Source organism: Falco biarmicus, chromosome 1, assembly GCF_023638135.1.
Source record: "Falco biarmicus isolate bFalBia1 chromosome 1, bFalBia1.pri, whole genome shotgun sequence".
In the NCBI taxonomy this organism is placed as follows: domain Eukaryota; kingdom Metazoa; phylum Chordata; class Aves; order Falconiformes; family Falconidae; genus Falco; species Falco biarmicus.
In genome coordinates this window covers 101021806-101042240 of record NC_079288.1, presented here as the reverse complement: position 1 = coordinate 101042240, position 20435 = coordinate 101021806, and the positions used below count along the sequence as shown (strand labels likewise).

Sequence of the window (20435 nt, the reverse complement as noted above, 5' to 3'; positions counted from 1 at the left end):
ACCATACTGCACGTAAGCTTAGTTTAATTTCTGAATTGGACTTGCTTGTTGTGCTTGACAGGTAGGCCTGCTGGGTTCGGACCTTGCTTATTCTTTTCTCACATGTGAAGTATCTGGGTAGCAGATGGTAGCATGAAGTATCATGGTAGCAGCTGTAATACATGTGATGTTTTCAGTAGTATTCAATGTTTTTGTTATTCTTAGCTGCAAGACCAAATCTAACCACTGTGTTGCCTTGTATTCTTTGTAACCATTGTTTGAACTTGAAAAGCCCTTCACCTGCCCTACTGTAACCTGAGCTGAACGATCCTGCGGGCCTGTCTATCACATAATAGGCTTTAAGACTTAATAGGAATATTGAATATGGGGCAAACACAGGTGCGTAACTTCTGGCTTCTTTCTCATTTGCATAGTAGCAGCCAAGGAATTGAAGTGGAGAATGGTCAGGCAGCCAAGCACAAAAAAGATAAGAGCACCTCATGTAAGTGTGGTGCTTTAAATCTTTTTGCTTTAGAAGTGATTTTTTTTTTCCCCCCTCAGGAAAATTGGACATCAAACATGGAGCATTTGTGAGGTGGAGCGAGCAGGTGTGTGCTGGCTTTTCCCGTTCCACTTGAACCTGCGTTTGCCAAGTATTTGTGTCTGTTGGCCATTGCTCCAGCCTTATTTCCAGCAGTAGACTGTTTTTGCCAGTTATTTTGAGGAAACTGGGATCAGCCTCTGGCCGTTGCTCATGTTTCTCAAGCCTTTCTCCTCCCTCCTGTATTCTCCTCCCCAGTGTGACATCTGTCTAAAGCAGCTGTTTTTGGTAAGAAAGCGAAGGAAGAGGTCTTCACAGAGTCGTTGACTCCGTTGTATTAAAGCACTGGCTGGGTCTGGTGGGAACTGATTCAACCTGCAAGGCTAGTAACATTTATTTAAAGGCAGCAAATACAGAGGACCTTATTTAGTCCACGGGAAAAACTGAGCGATACTTTGTTCTCAATTACTAGAGTAGGCATGGAGAAGGAATACAGTGAAGTGCGTCCATCAGATGAGAGTCATGCCTAACGTTTGGGTAGTTGTAAGGTGATAGTACTCAGCAGCAAAAGTTGGACAGAGGGGCCAGGTGTGGAGTGGAAGCAGTTTCTTTAAAGATTTGTTCTCTGCATTGTTTCGTCCAAAAGCAGCTTTTTCATTTCGTTGTTACAGCAAATTGTGTTGTATTGGAAATAGAGATTATCTGACTTTAACCTGCATTGTTGCATCTGTTAGTAAAATGTTAATATATTCTCATGACATCAGTTGTAAGAGCCATCTCTTCTTGGCAAATGGCTAGCAAATCTTGACTGCTGTGACCCTCACCCATCTGTGCAGTTAAGTAACTATTTTTCCGACACCTGGAAGTGTGTCCCAGGAGCTCCCCTTCTCTGTGGCAGGCACTGCCATCAAACAAGCAGAGTGGTGTGCATGAGCCAGGAGGTGAGGGAATTCAGTGGCTGTGGCTTTGGTGCTGTGTGGCTCCTGCTGAGTGGCAGTAGCTCTTTTATAGCTCACTTTCCCCCCTTAGAAATGAAGGTTTGGACTGATACAAAGAGTAGAAAGGGTTATGAGACGGATGTTGTTTCTCAGAGTTGCAAGTAAGAGTTTTGTCTAAGAACCGCAACTTTGGAGCAGAGTTTTCCCACGTTAAAATAATTAAATTATTTGACGTCACAAGAGAAATGCATTTAGAACCTATCTTGTTAAATCTACTTTGTTGGCCTATCCAGTGGACAGCCTCTTGATAAGTATCTTTATTGTCATATGTAAGTTTCTCCATTACTAGTAATATCCCAATTCCAAGTTCTGCTGGGTTTCCAGAAATGCAGGAATTTAGTATGAGAATAATGTTGATAACACTGATATTTTTAGTTGTTGCTAAGTAATGTTTATACAAAGCCAAGGACTTTTCAGTTCCTTAGGCCCTGCCGGTGAGAAGGCTGAAGTGGCACAAGAAACGGGGGGACACGCACAGCCAGGACAGCTGACCTGAATTGGCCAAAGGGATATTCCATATCATGGGATGTTATTGTGATCGCTGCTTGGGGACTGGCTGCGCAACAGTCAGCGGGTGGTGAGCAGTTGTATTATGCATCACTTGTTTTTCCTGTTGAATTTTATTACTATCTTCCTCTCTCTCTCTCTTCCATTACAGTTGTTATTGTTGTTATTATTATTATTGTACTTTATTTTATTTCAATTTTTAAATTGTTCTTAACTCACGAGTTTTACCTTTTTTTCAATTTTGAGGGGTCCAGAGGCACCTATTTGCTGACCAGACAATCTCTAGAGAGGTGTGCTGCTTACTGGGGGCACATCAGAGATGTCACCAAGAGACTACCAAGCCTTGTACTGTCCACTGACTATTATCCACTGCTGCCCTCTCATGTGGGGACCAGTGATACAGTCAGGAGCAGTCTGATGAGTATCCAGAAGGATTGCAGAGCCCTGGCAGCAGTGGTAAGGGATTCTGGAGCATAGTTCTTTCATCAGTCCTGCTGGTTAAAGGGAGGGGGTTTGAAAGGGCCAGTTGAATCTGATGAAGCAACAGATGCTTCCAAAACTGGTGCCACAGCCCAGGATTCAGCTACGTAGACTGTGGTATTTGCTTTGAGAAATCTGGTCTACTGGAGGCTGATGGGGCCCATTTGGTCATAGGCTTGCCAAACTGGTGAAGAGGGCTTTAAACTAAAGTTGCTGAGGGGATGGGAACCTCAATCCATCCCATTCCTACCAGTTTGATGCCAGTGCCAGCAAGAGATTCCCAGAGCCTGAAGAGTGATCGCAGGTCAGCCAGAGAGCATGTAAAGAGCAGCACAAAGGAATTGCAGCCACTTCAGCCAGTAAGTCAGCTTCACTGGGGGCCCAACTTAACTGCCTCTGTGCAAACACATGTAATGTGGGGAATAAAGAAGAGGAGTCAGAGATGCGCACACACCTGCAGGGCTGTGATCTTACCGGTGTTGTAGAGATTGGGATGGAAGGACAGGCAGGGAGGGCAAGGAGGAGATGTCACCCCCTATGTCAGTGACCAGCTGGAGTGCATGGAGCTCTGCTTGGGATGGATGAAGGCTGGGAGTTTGTGTCAGGATTAAAGGAAGGGCAGGGACAGGTGATGGCACAGTAGGGGTCTGCTACAGGCCACCTGACTAGGAAGACTGAGTGGATGAGGCCCAATATAGACAGATCGGAGCAGCCACACATTCACAAGCCCTCGTTCGTACCTTCAACGACCCCGATATCTGTTGAAGGGACAACAGAGCAGGGCATAAGCAATCCAGAAGGTTCCTGCAATGTGTTGAAGATAACTTCCTTCTCCAAGTGATAAAGGAGCCAATGAGTAGAGGTGCTATGCTGGACCTTATTCTCACCAACAAGGAGGAGCTGGTGGGGAATGTGAAGCTCAAGGGCAGCCTTGGCTGCAGTGACTATGAAATGGTGGATTTCAAGTTCCTTAGGGCAGCAAGGATGCACATCAAGCTTGCTACCCTGGACTTCAGGAGAGAAGTCTTTGGCCTTTTCCAGGACTTGCTTGGTAGGGTATAATGGAATAGAGCCCTGGAGGGAAGAGAAGTCTAAGAAAGCTGATTAATATTCAAGGATCATCTCCAAGCTCAGGAGTAATGTGTCTCAACAAAGATGAAGTTGGACAAAAATGCCAGAAAGCCTGCATGGATGAACAAGGAGCTCCTGGACACACTCAGACACAAAAAAGTAGCCTACAGAGGGTGGAAGCAAGGACAGGTAGCCTGGGAGGATACAGAAAAATTGTCTGAGCAGCCAGGGATCAGGTTAGGAAAGCTAAAGTCCTGATAGAATTAAATCTGGCCAGAGACATCAGGGGCAACAAGAAAAGCTTCTATAGGTACATCGGTGATAAAAGGAGGACTAGGGAAAAATGAGCCCTCTCCAGAAGGAAACAGGAGACCTGGTTACCCAGGACATGGAGAAGGCTGAGGTACTCATGACTTCTTTGCCTTGATCTTCACTGGCAAGTGCTCCAGCTGCATCGCCCAAGTTGAAACCTGAGTAAAGGTCTCATGGCTGCTCTGACCTCTGTGAGGAGACTGGCTTGGCCTGCTGCTAGTTCAGCTTTGAATGAACAAAAAGATACTCCACAGCCCAACTGAAATACGTCTCCTTGTCATGAACTGTGGCCCACGTGTTCAGCATGCCTCCCAAAGTCACCTGAGCTGAGTTAAAGACTGCAAGTCCAATTCTTTCATGCAAAAGGCACAATGTATAGGACATATAGTTACCTTTTCTCATAGATGGTGAGCTGTGACAGTGGCACTAGGAAAAATCTCTGGATTTCTTCCCTTCCTTGTTTTGAACAGGCAGCACTGTGTGTATTCCAGGGCCTTAACCAGAGCTGATAAAGGAAAATTATTTTTATTTTTTTTAAGTTTGTGAATGTTGGATAAGTGACAGGACCGATGTTACTGGTAGCTTGGACCATTTAGAATATCGGTGCCAGTGTTTTGTCAGGTGTGGGCTTCTCAACACAAGCCAAATCTGTGATCCCTCTGGAAAGTGTTTCAGAGAAGTTCATAAGCAACTTTGAATGTTTTTTTTTTAAAAATCATTTATTCCATGGAGTTTCAAATATCATGAAGGAAGTATATTTGTTACAGTTCCTTGTTCATTTTATTAAACAATGAAATGTATGGTATTAAAGTCCTTAGAAAGGCATTTCCTGTATGTTCAATTATGTAACCAGCAATCAAAAATTTTATAGCAGATTTTACAAATGTTTATGTGCCTCGAAATGTCCAAATAGTTGGAAGCTCAGTCTCCTCCTTCTATGTTCCTAACCATATTCCTTGATGTCAGGAATGGTTCTTTTTTAAACACAGACACACATGCAGTAAAAATATTTTTAAATGAAGTTGTACAAGTAAATGTGCACCTCAATGTCAGTGTGTTCTGACCTATTCTTATCACGATCTGGGGGTTAGGAAGCTCAGTGGGAGCTTTGCAGAGGGCTTTTACTTTACTAAAGAAAGGAGTACTTTCAGTCTGCAGAGACCTCCAAAACTGTTACTAGGACTTTGTGAAATGGGGTACAGTCACACTGGACCCAGTTCTGCCCATGTATATACTCCCTTCTCCTGGAGCTGGCATTAAGCTCCTTGCTTACTGTGCCCTTGTAGCCAGAGCTTGCTCTCGTCGTAACTGAGAAGTTCTGACAGTGTTGTAGAGATGAGATGCTTTTCCAGTACACAGAGTCAGGAACAGAGATACAACAGATTTCAAGTTAATCTGTATTTTACTTAGCCATGCCTTCCTGCTTAGGTCCTCTGCTCTTGTGATGCTACACGCTAAAATTACGAACTAACAGATGGAGACTCTTTATAAAAATGCTGTTGCTTATTGCTGTTTGATGCCGTTATTTTAGGTTCATAGAAAGTTAAATAATTGTCTTTTCCTTGCATCATTATCTCTGTAATATATGAGAAAGGTCACATGATGGTTTTACCTTTTGGTGTTGCTTAAAGCAGCTCCATGGAAGTGCAAGTTAACACAATACATCAAATTCGATGGTAGGGTCAACAGGCTTTATTTTACAAAGCTGAACCAAAAAAAGGTGTTTTTTAAAAAAATCTAGACCTTCCCTTTATGTATCCCCATATCATGTTTATTTAGAAATTAAGTGCTTTCCCTTTATCTCAAGGTAGAGACATCTGTGTGTGCAGTGAGCCAAATGCAGCTTATGGTTGCAGTTGATGTTTTGGATACCTTTTTTTGTCTTACCCCTTGAATACAGTGGAAGTGCTACTGAAGAGTAGAGGACTGGACTCTGAGGGTCAGACTTGGACAGCTCATTGTGAAACTCATCAGTGATTGATTATTTTTTTTTGGTTTTGTTTTTTTCCTCTTTCATTTTTCCTTTTTAAAAATGGAGGGAAACTTGTAGATGGATTCTGGTAATCATGGTTTAAAGGATCTCACTATGTGGTGTCATTGCAGTTTGAAGACACTCTGTTTTATTTCATTAAAATTAAAAAAAGATGGCACCATGAAGTGAAAATCAGCCGTACATATATCCTTGCATATTGGTCTTGGCAATGCTGATATACTGCCTTCATTCTTCCTTTATCTTACCTTGGCTGCATGTGGTAGGTCAGCCAAAGACTGCTTTCTTACTTTGCTAATCTTTACTAGGATTTTGATGGATATTGGCTAACGTTGCGTGAGGTTTTTTTGAGCCTCACATCCTGCTTGAGGAGAATTAGTTGAAAGGGGCAAGTATGTGTTCAGTGTTAGTTTTGTCAGGAAGGGAGGAAGGCCTGAGAATGTGAATTAGTAAGTCTCGAGCCAGTCTGATACGCCCACAAGGCAGCCTGCAGGACCACAGTGACATTTGATGGAAGTAGTATTTTACTGTGGAGGTGGTGTGTGTTCTCATCCTTGCAGAGAAAACTTGCTAGTGAGAAGTAGGTTGACCAAGCTTCCAGCTCATGTGACTGGACGTAAAAAAGCGAGTATTTGTTCCCATTAATACAGCATCAGAATAATTCCCGATGCCTTTTTAAGCCTCTTGTGCAGTCACAGGTGGCCTTGCTGTGTTTGGGCACATCGAACTGAAGAAGTAGGGTCATCTCAGATTTTCAGAAACTAGGGCACAAGAAAACTGAGCAACTCGCCAAGCTTGCACCACGTATTTGTGACAGATCGAGATGATGATCTTGGGTCTTTCCAGTCCCAGCCTTACACCCTGGTTGCTGAGGTTTAATCTCGTACTGGAGTCCCTCACTTCCTTTTAAAGTACGCGTTCCTCATGTAGAGGAAACAACTCGGTACCTGATGTCTTGGAACAGTGCTTAAGTAATAGTCTTGCCTCAGGACACAATGCTGTAAGTATGTGGTGCTGGGAGGTTGAAACTTTAATTGTTTTAAAATAAAAATTACGTGTCTTGAGATGAGGGAGAAAATTTGGGACTACGTTCTTACGCCTGTCTCCCCAATAATCTTGGGGCAGGTGTTTGCAAAACACAGCTGCTTTGCAAAAGTTAGGCCTGACTGTGCATTCCAGTCCGGCTTTCTGCTCAACGGGAACACGGAGCGTACTGTTGAAAGGATAACAGTGTGACTTTTAGAAGTTCTTCCCATTATCTCAGTTTGATAAAAGCATTCTTCAGCTCAGCAGGGCTCTCTAAAAGTTAAACTGCATTGTTCTGTTTCCAACTGTGACTCCACTGCTCTCAGGAAAAGCCCACGTGGCTGAAGATGTAGGAAAATAAAGTCAATGAAGCCCTAGGGAACCATAACAAAATGGGGGAAAAAAGCAGCGTAGCCTGTCAAAATAAGAATTGAAGAGCCTTAACCTAAGTTCAAAAAGAGCTTTCCTTCTTTCTGCTTCACTAATACCTACCAGTGAAAACCAAAGAAGCATGCTGCGAGCAAAAGGCATCTGAAGTGGGACCGGGAGAAGGGTGTGTGGGACAGAGGAAATACTAGGAGCTCTTGGAAGGAGGAGAACAGATTGGAAGGTGCAATATGGTGTGGAAATGTATGGTTTCATAAGTGAAAATTTTAGCATCATAAAGTAAGAATTGTATTTATGGAATTAAACCCAGCAACCAACAGTTAATAGTATTAAAGTCACTAGGAGTTTCTGTACCCAAACAAGTTCCTTTAGAAAACTATCCCTTCTATTTTTGCTCAACTGTAATACTCTTTTCAGTATTGCTTCTATTGAAGGATACTGTAGTGAGGAGTGTTACTCATTGTTAATGCTGCTGCTTCTGTATGTGCAGGAAAAGCCTATCTTCAGAAGGGGAGAAGTTAATATCAAAATTAATATTCAACACAACTAGTTAGGGAGCATGTGCCAGCAGGTTGCTGACAATAACATGTTTGAAGAAACATTCAGTGTTATCTTTGGATATGCTGCTTAATGTTTGCATGCCTCAGATTCCCATTTGTAAAATGAGAATAGTAACCTTTTGTATTTTAGTTTTTCCACCAGGCTTTTCTGTGTCTGGGTATTTGGTTTCAGAGCTCGCCAAGACAGGATGGAGAAGGAAGTTATCTTCAACACATTGCAGGAACCTTCTGGATTGCTTATGCCCTGCTCTGTTGTCCCTTACACCTGTGACACACCTGCGGTATTTTAGCTCTGTGTTTTTACACTGATTTTTGACCTAGACAGGGCCAGCCAATGATACCTCGTATTTTTCAGGAACAGCGCAGCTTGATGACATGGCTAAGTATGTTCTAATGTGGAAGTAATGACATTTACTAAAAAAGAAGTTTTATACATCTTAGGGTTCTGCAAGTGGGTCAGTGATTATTGTGATGATGGTTGAAGGATGAGAGAAAGACAAGGCTTTTAAAGAAAGGTGAGATCTCTTACTGGAATGTAAGATTTAAGTGGCTAAAAACACATAAGCTTTCAGGCACCCACACCCTTTGTCTGGTCCAAGATAGAAGCCACAGACTTGGCTAGAGTAGTTGTTAAATGTGGATTTACTGTTGATTTAGTAGTAACCTCTGCCAGAGAAAGGAATACTTTGGGGATCTAGAATTCTTAACTGAACAGAAAAAAGGAAAATTTGATGCTTCATTTCTTATGTCTTTTACGTGTACTTAATTGAGGTGTTGTAATCCATGTGTTAGTCTTTCATTTTTTTTTTTTACAGTGCAGGAGATACACTTCTGTAAGAGCTTCGAACTGTATTTCTGGATAATGACTGGTAAAGTGGCCAGATATTGATCTGATACCTCTATATGAGAGTTTTGAAACTTATATGCAGGTTTTTCACTCAGTTTAAGGACATAACCATGTACATATTAAAACTTACCAAAGAGATTTATTTTCAGCTTGTGTGTCACTCTTTAATTTGAAACTTCATACATTATACACTTGATAGAAAGATCTTTACTGATGCTGTATTCTGTCTACTCAGATTGCTGCTTTTTATTGCAAGGTTCACATCGAGATAATGGGGAGATGTAATAATCCTTCCCCTTTCAGGTAGATCTGTGCTGAACTGGGAGGCACTGGTTTGCCTTGGGTTGCCTGAGAGAGCACTTTCTGGTCAGCATTCACTACTTTAGACGTTAAAAGGAGAAAAGTTCCCAGTAAAGCCACTTCAGTGCAGGATTTAGGAAGTCTCCACTTCCTTCTCATGCGCGCAAAGTACACAGTGGGTGCAATGATCCCTGCAGATGGAGAAGGGCATTAGATTAGGCTAAGGGACTTGTAGAAACCATTTTTAAACCTTCAGCTTTTGTTGAAGGGTTTGTCCATTATTCAGGGCTTTTGTCCATATGATGCGTGTTTTTTGTTTTTAATGGCTGTTTGAGTTCTAGGGCACTATGTTCAAAGACTAACAAGAACTTTTTAGTATGTGGTATCCTTTCTTGTGTGGGTGGGATTTTTTTTATTTTTTGCCGTTTTTTGTGGAACAAAATTAGTTTTTCTTTTCATGCTGTGTACTTAAGGATACAGAAACTATATTGACCCTACCCCACCAAGCAGTCCAAGTATGCAGTAGTTCATTTGATTACTTGCTGGCTGAAGAATAAGGTATTAAATCTGTTGAAATCTGTATTGATACACTGTGAAAATCTGGTATACTTATGTAAACATTACTTTGGCCATAATTCTGGAAATATAAAATAAGTGCTTAGACTACTCCAGTTATACAAATGAAAATTTGTGTGAGAAGAAGTCACCTTTTGATAAACTACCATTATATTGTATACCGGCAGTAGTGGTGAATTTTGAAGAGTGATTTAATGGTTTGTAAAAGCAGAACAGGTAATAGACAAGCTACAAGAGGGTGAGGACTGTCTCATTATATTTACAGAACACTTAACCCAACAGTGAACCCAAAGCCTATGGCAATAATTAGTAATAATAATTGTACTTTTTTTTTTTCCCCCCCCCCCCCAAGGTCACTAGCAAGTGAAGGAAAATAACTTGAAGACAACTTTTTGCAGGCCCTGGCAGAAAGAGAGGAAGCCAATATTACTGGAAAAATTTCTGTGAGTACCTGTGACATCGCAATCTTCTTAACAGCTTGAGATTGAATCTGAATAGGAAACAAAGGTTTTTTTACAGGAACACTTCAGGTGGAACATTTGGAAAAGATTATTTGACTTAGGAGAGATTTCTTGAAGCCTAGAGTTTTGGGGTTTATTTTTTGGTTTTTGGGGTTTGGTTTTTTTTTTTTAAATTAAATAAGCAAAGCATGTGAAAACACTGCCCAGAAATCTACAAAAGGTAAGTGATGAGCTGAAGGATACAAGAGTAAAAACATCCAGTGAAGCGTATTTTGATTTCATTAGTTGTTGTAGATTCCTGCCTTGCAAAATTCATTCCCATGTGTGCTTTACATAGAGGAAGGTGCAGCCTGTTGCTGGGAGAGACTCGCTTTGAAGCTCATTCACATAGATGCTATTGGAGTTTCCCTGATGAGTTTTGGTGGGGTGCTTGATGTGTTGGCTCTAATGTAGGAAAGCGTTATGAACGTGGCCGTGTGCCTCTTGACTCAGCCAGCTCACACGCGCTAGCAAAGCTGTCCGTGCGCTGTGCTTGCCAGTGCTTTACCTAACCAGGATAATGCTGGCAGACGCTGCTTGGGAGTCTCTCCTGCTTGGTCTGTCACTCCCTCACATTCATGTGGGTGTGCTCTGAGGACAGTGTTGCTGAAGTTTAAATTGCCACTTGCAAATATAGCTATATCAATATCCTTTGGTTTCAAGGGGTGGTGGTCCTATATCTTTGGCTTTTTAATAACTTCAGTTTTGCACAAAGAAGAGTTTGTGCCCGCCTGCTTTACAAGGAGGGAAGTTTTGAATTTCACCATTTAAGTTCAATCTGCTTCCATTTAAACTTCATAACACAACTGAAAATGGGCCCAGAATGGTCATCCTGGCCTTACTGCTGTGTTTAGTTAGAATAGTGTTGTTTCTTGCCTTCTTTATGGCGTAGCAGGAGCCTGGATTTCTGTCTGTTAGATTGAGTGTCATGTTAAAGAAAAACAATACAAGTGACTGCAAAGGCAGCGCTGGGCGTTCTGGAAGTCAAAAGTGATCGTGATCTTATTTCCTGGTTCTCCTTGCTTAGGAAGTTGATCAGGCATATGCTAATGATTTTTTTGCTTTCCTTCCTATTGAAGCACAAGCCTAACTCCCCTCCCTCCCTCCTGTAATTCTAGGGTCAATATTATTCTTTTATGGCTAGCTAATTAATCTCTAGAATTTGCAGAGGAAATGCTTCCTGAAGTGTGGTTCCACAACATATGTGAGCAAGCTTTCTCAAGAAGCTTCAAACACCTTGTGGTTTCAGCTGCCTGACAAATATCCTGGGAACTGTGCTTCTTGGGATATTTAGGGATTTCTGTGGGAGAAGTAGGACACAAAAGGTTAAATGTATGGTTTAGCTGTGCAAATGGAACCACATGTTTACCGTAATGTTTAAAAAAACTCCAACAACCAGCATTTGCTCATTTTAGCACCTTACTCCTGCAGTTCCTTTTCTGGTTGTAGTTTTCAGAGCATCCTATAAAGGAAATGTAATTTCTTAATTTTACAGAGGGGGGTACTACTGAGTCATGCAGAACTGTTCAAGCGCAGAGAAGGACTGTCCATTTATACCAACAGATATTTCTGGCTTTAAGTAAAAGCAGCAGGGCCAAGCCCAGCATTTTGGGCTGGCTGAGACCTCTCTATGGATTGATTCCAGTCCCCAGACTGTGCTGACCGGGGTGCTATGTGGGTCTGGAGGTTGGAAATGAAATGTGCTTTTCTGTTCCCTGAGGAGGGCACTGGCAAGGGTTGAGGTCAGTAATAGGCTTCTCAGTCTTGGGGACACGGTGCAGCAGCATTCATTGGGCACCTGAAACAATCCAGAGCAGTCTGTGGACTCCTGGAAGCTTCTGCTACAGATTCCCCTCCTTAGGTGAAACTCAACCCTGAGAAACCTGGACAGAAAAAGGTAGAATAGGTTCATATGCTTAAAATGATTATTTTTTTTCTTTACTAAACCAAAAGAGGTTTTGGGTGATTTTTTTTTTTTTTTGTTTGCTTCCTGATGCTCTGAGGCATGTCTTTATATGTTGATGCTAGTTTGGTTCCCCTCTGTGCTCTTGTGCTGTGTATCCTTATACTGCTGTCACAGAGGATATTGAACCAAGCAGACGGGAGCCACCACAGCTGTGCTAAGCAGAGCTTGGGTTCAGAAAGCACTGGTAAGGTTTCAGTGCTCTGCCTGGTGAGTTACATGTGGGTCTCTAAAAAATGAAGATAGATAAATTATGAGCTAGCCTTTAAAATTAAAATAAAAAATAAATAGTTAGTGTCCCATCAAAATGAAGACAGCTGGTCTCAATTCCCAATTTCCCAGGCCCCCTGCAGTGATACAGTTTCTAGGCCCCCAAAACAGCCTCTGGTTATGTACGAAAAGTTTTTGGAACAGTGAGTATTATTACAAGCTATTCGGTACATACCTAGATATAATGAAATATGTCAAGTGTGCAATTTCAGCCTCAGCTCTGATTCTCCTGCAGTTTGCTGGTTTACAGGAGACCCCATAATATTTTCTTAATACACTTCAGTGTGGGAACGCATTTCAAATAGTGATGCAGAATATAAACCTGTTGGCTACAATCATAAATGCACACAGACATTTTTGTTTTTTACTGTTGCGTGCCTAATGAACCAACAGCATGGAGGTATTCCCTTATGAAACCATGCTTGGGATTTTTTTTGGCTTGATAGTGCCACCTGTATTATTACTGGAGCTACAGGTGATTCTGTACATTTTTAGGGGTTGTACTTGGGCTGTAAGACTGTGTATGGTGGTTGCTGAGAAGACCGGCCTACCCAAAGAAAACACTGCTTCCTTTGAAAGCTAAAGCAGCTACCAAGCAATGCTCACGTTGCAGGACCCTGTCTGTGCTCAGTGAGACACTTGCATGGTGTCTGTGCTTCTCTGTTCAGTGTGTGATATCTAGAACCTGCTCCTTCTTTTGAGATGAAGGCAGTGCAAGCAGTGGGATTTGTTTCCAAGTCACGCGAGTTGGACTAATAAAAATGAGGCACATAGCAGGGAGTTACCGTGACTTCTTACCCTCCTTCAAGTGGCATCATGCAATAATAGCAACATGGGCCTCTCTGAGCCAATCATTAAAACCGTGGGATTCCTTACAAAAAACTGGTCATTGGAAGACAAACTTTTCTCAATCCATCCAGGTAAGGCTGGATTGTCAGGATGAGATTATCTGCCTTGGTGGTCCTCAGCACAACAGAATTAATGCTGCTTGATGGGGTTACCGGCTTTAGAACTAGATTTCAGGGCTACTGCAGAAATGGGATATGAAAAAGAAAAGGATCTAAAAAACTTTTCAGAAGCTGAATGAGTGTGATCTTAACAAAGATTTTTGTCATACTTTGCTCCAACATTATTCACAGCAAGGCTCAGCCTTTTATTTAAGGGTTAGCAGTGCTTCTTCAGCATGTCACAGTGGCAGGGATGTTCCACTTGGGAGATGTAGTGAATAGTGTCAGTGCTCTCACCTGATGTTGCTGGTGGGAGCTCTGCTGGTACGTTTGGACCCTTAGCAATGAACCTCTGCCAGAAGACGATTTTCTGTTTGTCTTCTCTGGATGTACAGCCAGCCTATCCTATTTGTAAAAAAACCCCACTCCCACCACACAATACCCAAAAACACAAAACCAGAGCAAAATCCATCAAACCTAATCCAACAAAACCAAAAGGAAAAAAAAGCAACCAAAAAGCAGGGTAAAATGTCTCCTCCTTTTCTCACATAGAGTGGGAGCAGGATGATTAAAAAACATCCAGTTTCGAAAACTGCACTTTACTGTGTCTGGGGGGAAAAAAAATAAATTTCTCTCAGCTGTACTTGGTCATTCCCTGTGACTTGATTAGCTGAGGTTCCTATTTCCTCTCTGTTTCGTATTGGCTTTTGTAGGTCGTCCATAGGTCAAGTTGATCTGGGAGGTTAATTCTCTAAAATGAGGCCGTCATGACAGAAGTTGCATGTGTTTGCTTTATTAACCAGTTCTGTTTAAAAAGCTTGGTCCAGAAAAGTGAGAAATAAGATGTATGAGGTAGAAGGTGGTTTTAAAAAATGAGCAGGGGCTGCAGCGTAAGGTAACAATGGCCTGCTGATGGATTTTGGCAGTACTGGTGCATTCTCCATGTTCTCATAAATGAGAATTCACCTGAAATCCAATGCAAGTCTTATGATCAGATGAACTTGGCAGGCAGACAGGTCTTGACTTTACACAGGTGTATGTTTACCCTGTCTAGGCCTCACCTCTACTCTGGTATGCATTAAATATTACTTGTTTATTCAAGGTGATAAAGGGCTCTGTGGATATCATAGTTTGTATTTACAAAAGCTTAGGAAATTATGCAATACTCGGGAACTCCTTTTTGTGTCCCAGAGCAAGTCTTTTGGTTACTGTGTGAATACATTGAGGTTGATTTTTGGGAGAGGCTTGGTGTGATGGGGCGGAGAGGAAGACTACAGCTACGCTGCTGTGTCTGAAGACATAGGTACCATGTAAGCTTGGGTTTGGATTTTGTGGCAGTCAGAACAAGTTATAGTTACGTTCTTGCAAGCATTGGTGCCAGCATCGGAAGTGTTTAGGCATTTCAAAGAATTAGGTGGAATCTGTTGCTGGATTTTAGGGACATCAGTAAGCTAAGGTTTCAGCCTTCCTCCCCCTCCTCCACTGACTGGGGGGAGAAAAAAAGTTTTCCACAGGAAAAAATAAAAAATAGAAGCCCCCAACCCTGATGTTCCTGTTCCCAGTCCTGTGAGAGCTACAGCCAGGAGGTCAGATGAAATTCATGCCCAGGAGAATTGAACTCCTTTTGTTTTTTCTGCACTCAGTGTTGGCTATGAATGCTAGATGGCTGGGCCTTTTTGGCTTTGAAGTTTGTACTGTTGAAGCTGTATAAAAGCACAGGTTACAGCTTATTCCTTTAGAGCCATTCAAAGCAACCACTGCAGCTGATTCAGAAAAACTTGTGAATTAGGCACTTTCTGGTATATCCGTTTCCTTGTGTTGAAAACTTGATGAAGCGTAAGGTTGCATTGTATATGACCAACAATATTGTGCTGACGTGATCTTTTTTTCCTTTACTGTTCCCCAACATCTATGAAGGGTTCCCTTTCAAGAAAAAGAGGGTATGGATATGTTTATTTCTCTTTTAACTGAACTCGTGTATGTCTGTTTAATAACCTGCTATGGAAATTGCATGAGTTATGCAGGTAATCACCGTAATTTTGAACAAATCACTTCTGCCCTTGAAGTAAAAAAATATATATCAAATTCCATGTCATTGGAGTGTAGTATGAAAGAAGTGAAACTCTTGTTTCCTGGAAATAAATGTAGTCTTTTTACTTCATCTCTTGAAGGCTTAGTATGCATTTCTTCCCAATTAAAAGGGTGTAGGGGTGTGTGGAAATTGTGTTACTTGTTGAGACTTCTTGTGCCAATGACAGGTGAAACTTTTTTTCCTTACATTTTATCTCCAGATATTATAGGCACGATTATCTGCTACTGTTTGTGTACTATATGCTGATGCACGTTTGGCAACAGGTGTAATAGAGTATAAAAGCACTTGGAATGCTCAGAAATGGGGCTGTTGGATCCAGAGTCCTCAGAACCTCAAAATCAGCTGTCAGGGAGCTGGCTGTACATTTACAGTGTAGTTTTATTTCTATTATTTCACTTGTAGGATCATGAAGTACTGACAACAGAAAGGGGATAAGAAAGCAAGCAAAGAATGCTACTTAAAATGTTATACAGCATGATAAGGCAGCTCTTACGTTCAGTGTGATTTTCTGTCAGCTCTGTTCTGGAGAAATTTATCTTCAAAAGGTACAGTTAATATAGTTATTTCCCCACCACCACCCCAATTCCTTCTCTGTAAGCTGTAGATGCAGTATCATGTAAAAATCATTCTAGTTTAGTTGTAACATGTGGATTGTATTTTATTTGAAATGCCTAAAAATCACGTGATTAGATATTCTGTGTAGAAAAACATGTGGAAAGAGAAATATAGAGCATTTTTTATTTCTTCATTTTTTTCTGTAATTTATTGAAAGTGAAGCAAGAATTGAGAGCAGAGTATGTTTTATAGAATACATGAACTGTATTATTGTAGTGACATAACAACTGTGAATAACTGCAAATGACTTGTGCTGTGGCAAATGGTCGTGTTTCAGAGCGGCTGACAGCAAGGCATGGGGCATATTATTTGAATGGGTTTAGCTGTTGTCAGAAGGTTCACTTAGAATTCCGATTAAAATGCATAATTTTATTAACGACTATGAACTGAAGACCAATTAGACTTCTTTTAAAGACCTTGTAGCTGGCTTTATTTGTCTCAGCAGGAGTTTTGGGTTCCTTATAAAGATGGTTCAAGAGGGTCTGATGAGCGATTGCATACATGCATGTGATGCTGTGTCTACGTTAGCTTTTGAGTTGGGATGAGCAGAGTGATTTTGAAACAATTCTGTCAGTGGGCCCTACTCCTCATTGGTTTTAGATTGCAGAGCAATCTTGGAATACACTTGTTGGCTTTAGCTGGAAAAAAAGAGAGTTCTTCCTGCAGTAGGGAATGGCAGTGTGGCTGCCACAGGATGAACTGCTGCATTTTTTTGTCTTGTGTACTTCAATGTTCAAATGGCTAGTCAGTCCTGTTTTTAAAGTGAACTTTTTTGGTTGCTGACATTGACTTGCTCACAGATTATTTCCCTAACTTGAATTAGCTTTCTGCAGTTGCCCTTTGCTTATTAATATTCTGAAAAAAAAAAAAAAATCTTTTGTTTATAAAGTCAGAAATTATCAGTTTGGAAACTTTAAATGCAGATTGTAAAATGGCAAGTTTACGATAAGGATGTGTGTTTATTTTCTGGGATATTTTTCTGTAGGATCATCATACAAAGCAGAGAACATGTACTGGCTGGCTGCTTACCACATCTGTAGAGGTAGTGTTTTGTCTACTTGGAAATGGAGGTTGAAGTTACGTCCCTGCAGAAATCAGTGGCTATTTTGACACCATTGAGCTAAATGGAGCCAGAACCCCATCTCCTTGTATCTGTACTACTAAGTTAGTCTTCCTTGAGGCAGCACTGCTTCATGGAAGAAAAATAATTCTTCAGTGTGAATAAGGATCTTGGGTTCCATACTGATCTTGGTATTTCTCTGCTGCTGTCAGCTGTGTTCCTTCTGCATTGAACTGAGATAAGCATTTGATACTTAGTTTGCTTCATGTTCTCAGCACTAGCTTTTTGCAGGTGTAAATGTAAGCCCAGTGGGTGTTACAGAACATAAAACCAGTTATGCACAAGATCCCAACTGGAAGGTAGTAGATGTGACTCTGGAGATACTTCTTTATCGCTCCTCAGCATGCACAAAATGAACCGCTGTGAATGCCTTTGTGAAACATGTCACCGGTTCGCAGTAAATAAGTAATAACATCTGACTTAACTGGAATTTTCTTTAAAAAGTGTGCAAATGTTTTAAGAGCCTTTCAGTGTCTGTTCTTAGGCATTGTGTTTCAGGTTGTATGTGCTTTATAATGTTAATTTAAAACAAATAAGCAGTGTGGTAAAAAGATGTCTGGGTAAGCTTAGTGAAATGTGATGGTACTGATAGAACAATGGTGATATGTTCAAAAACATTTTTTTTTTTGTTTGTGGTCACTGACTTTTAAAAGTCACTATGCCCACATGTATGTATTAGCATTTTTCAGCTTTTGAACCCTCACAATAGGAGTATTTCTCTTTTCCTAGCTGTAGAAAAAAAAACCACAACCCAACCATCTGGCTGCCTAATGTTACCAAACACAATGACTTTCACATTACAAATTATTACCTCTAAAGGAAGCAATAGAGAAAGGCGGAAAGAGCTGATGCATGAAAGCTTTTAGTGGAAATGAATGAAATAAACAGCTATTCTGTCAACAGATCATTTCGTATGCTCAAATTAACTAATGGTCTGATAAGTGAGACTCAGTGAAAACCAGCTGTAAGAGAAGACATTCAAAGCATTACTAAAAGAAGCACAAGATGACAGCTGGAATGAGAACTAATGGGCTTTAAGGGGGTTCTCGCTGTTATATGCAATATTCCTAAATATTTCCTTCCTTAGCATTGAGTGACACTCTTGGCCACCTTGCCTGTTAGTGTGAACAGCTTTGTAGCTATGCTTTGTACATGCTCATGGACTGCTGGATGTTGCTGAGAACAGAGTTTGTTACAAGGGGAAATTGTTGCTTTTCGACAAAGTGATTCTCTGTGATTGAATCGTTACTGAGAGAGCCCCCTGGTACCATGACATTGGATCAACGAGTCATCAGATGGTCATACAGATTCTTTCCAAGTACCCAGTGACCTCCTAATTCAAACTGTTGCAGAGCTAGTCAATACAGCGTATGCTTTCATTTTGTATATACTTTTTAAGTTGTAGAGTAATAAATGATCCTAGCACATGCATAAAGTATGTCTACAGGTAATTTCTTGTAGTTCCTTGAGGTCAACTAAGTGCATCAGTTGAAATCCTCCATGAATGTCAGACAACATACGTTGGTTGATCTCACAGGAACTTGGAATGTGGTGACACTGCAGTATGTGGGAGATGTTCCATTTCCTATGGAGATCGCACGGATGCAGTTGAAATAGAATATCTTATAAATAATATGCTGCACTTACTCAAGAACTCACTTGGAATACGAGAGGACTGTGTTATACAGTAGCCAACCTTCCTACACAGCCAAAATCTCAGTACAGAGCGGGGTCCTGACAGAGGGTATTCCAGTGTGGCAGAGCTGATTTTCTAGCAGGTTTGCGAACTCTGGAGGTTTCCCAACTCCTGAATAACTCATAAGGAGTTTTTTCTAGGTAGCTGGCTGTCTTTGAAGAGCTTTGGATTGTTGTTGTGCCTGTTTGGTTCCACGGTTCTTTCCCCTGAAGGAGGCTCTTGCCGCTGTGGCTGCTCTGAGGGTTGACTTGCACCATCAGGGAAGGTGCGTCAGGGCAAAAGCCATAGCGGGGCCATGGCATAAGCCATCTTTGATGGAAGTGTAGGTACGCGTTTCGTGAAATCCATGGCCCGTGTGTGTTTTTCTTGAAACTGAAAACTCATGTTGAGGCAGGCAGTCCAGAAAATTCTCTCCAACAGGCAGGACTGTTGTGTGAAAATGAAATGCTTTCAACATCAATAATTTGCAAGAGTACTAAATATATATCTCAACAGGAGTGAGAAAGCAAGGGCAAGAGAGACATTAGCATTTGTGGGTATTTTAGAATTTTCTTTTTATCCATGTTTGTTTTGAAGCAAAATTTGTGTTGCTTCAAAATAATAAATATATAATCATTTATCTATCTAATAAATAAATATAGTGCTATATTGGCATGTTAGGTGTAAGCACCTCAAAAATGGTGAAGTTAGACATTTCGTTGTAACTGTTTGAAACTTAGTCAAACTGCAGGTCTGGCTAGACAGCAGAGCCTGTTTGTTCACCAGTGTGTAAGTTTTGAACAGTTCCCACAGGGGAGAGGGAAAAAAAGAGGGGAGTGGGGCGAAGGGGAAGTATACTTCTCACATATCCAGTCTGCTGTCTTAATCTGGGAGACAATTTTTGCTGTGAACAGGAAAATCGTAGAACTACATAGCATCATGAGCTGTCTGGGAGAGAACTATGACAAACATAATCATTTACAGATCTACTTCTAAAGGAAGCTAATCTAAAGTTCAACAAATGACACTTGTAAAATCTGTCTCTTTGTACTTAAAATAGCGTTGCAGAATCCAAACAGAAGCCCTTTTTACTAGGTGTTGCACAGTTAGAAGAAACCACAATGATGCTTGACCAGCATCCTTTAAGCAAGGAGAAGGGGGATGCATTTTTTTCTTTAAAAGATGGAGAAAATTATTTCACACTGTGCCATAAGCACTTTGCAGCAGTGCTGGGAATGAACTTTCCTTCAGACATGTTGATCATGGGATCACTGTGGTTCTGCAGTGCTCAAGTAATGGCTGTTGACAGCATATGAGAAACTCTACCCTAGTTTCCTTTTACAGAGCCTGTAGCCTGTTTCTTAAATAGAGGTAGCCCTCTCATGCTTAATTGCTTTATTATTGTCTGGTTTTTATGATGTTCAGTCAGCATTGTTGTTCTAATAACCTTTTTCAGTTTGGCTGTCCTGGATCATAAACTGCAACGTACAAAAACAAACACTTGAAAGTCAGATCTGCCTTACTGAAATTCTTCTAAGTATATGTGTTGGCGTATATACTTGTAACAACTATGTGAGTGTCCCACAATTGCCAAATAAAACAATACAAGAGAAAACAGATTGTTAACCTAAAACACAATGAAATGCCAAAGGTAAAACAGTCCTCCTCCCTCCTCCTTG

The 20435-nt window shown here is 41.1% G+C and overlaps 1 protein-coding gene across 1 annotated transcript in view; it reads left to right on the top strand.

Moving 5' to 3' along the window:
- CFAP299 (cilia and flagella associated protein 299) overlaps window positions 1–20435 on the top strand; it is a 223748-nt gene that overhangs the window by 65863 nt on the left and 137450 nt on the right. The window contains 1 exon segment of the mRNA XM_056327477.1: window positions 9927–10018. Coding sequence (XP_056183452.1) covers window positions 9927–10018 — 92 coding nt within the window.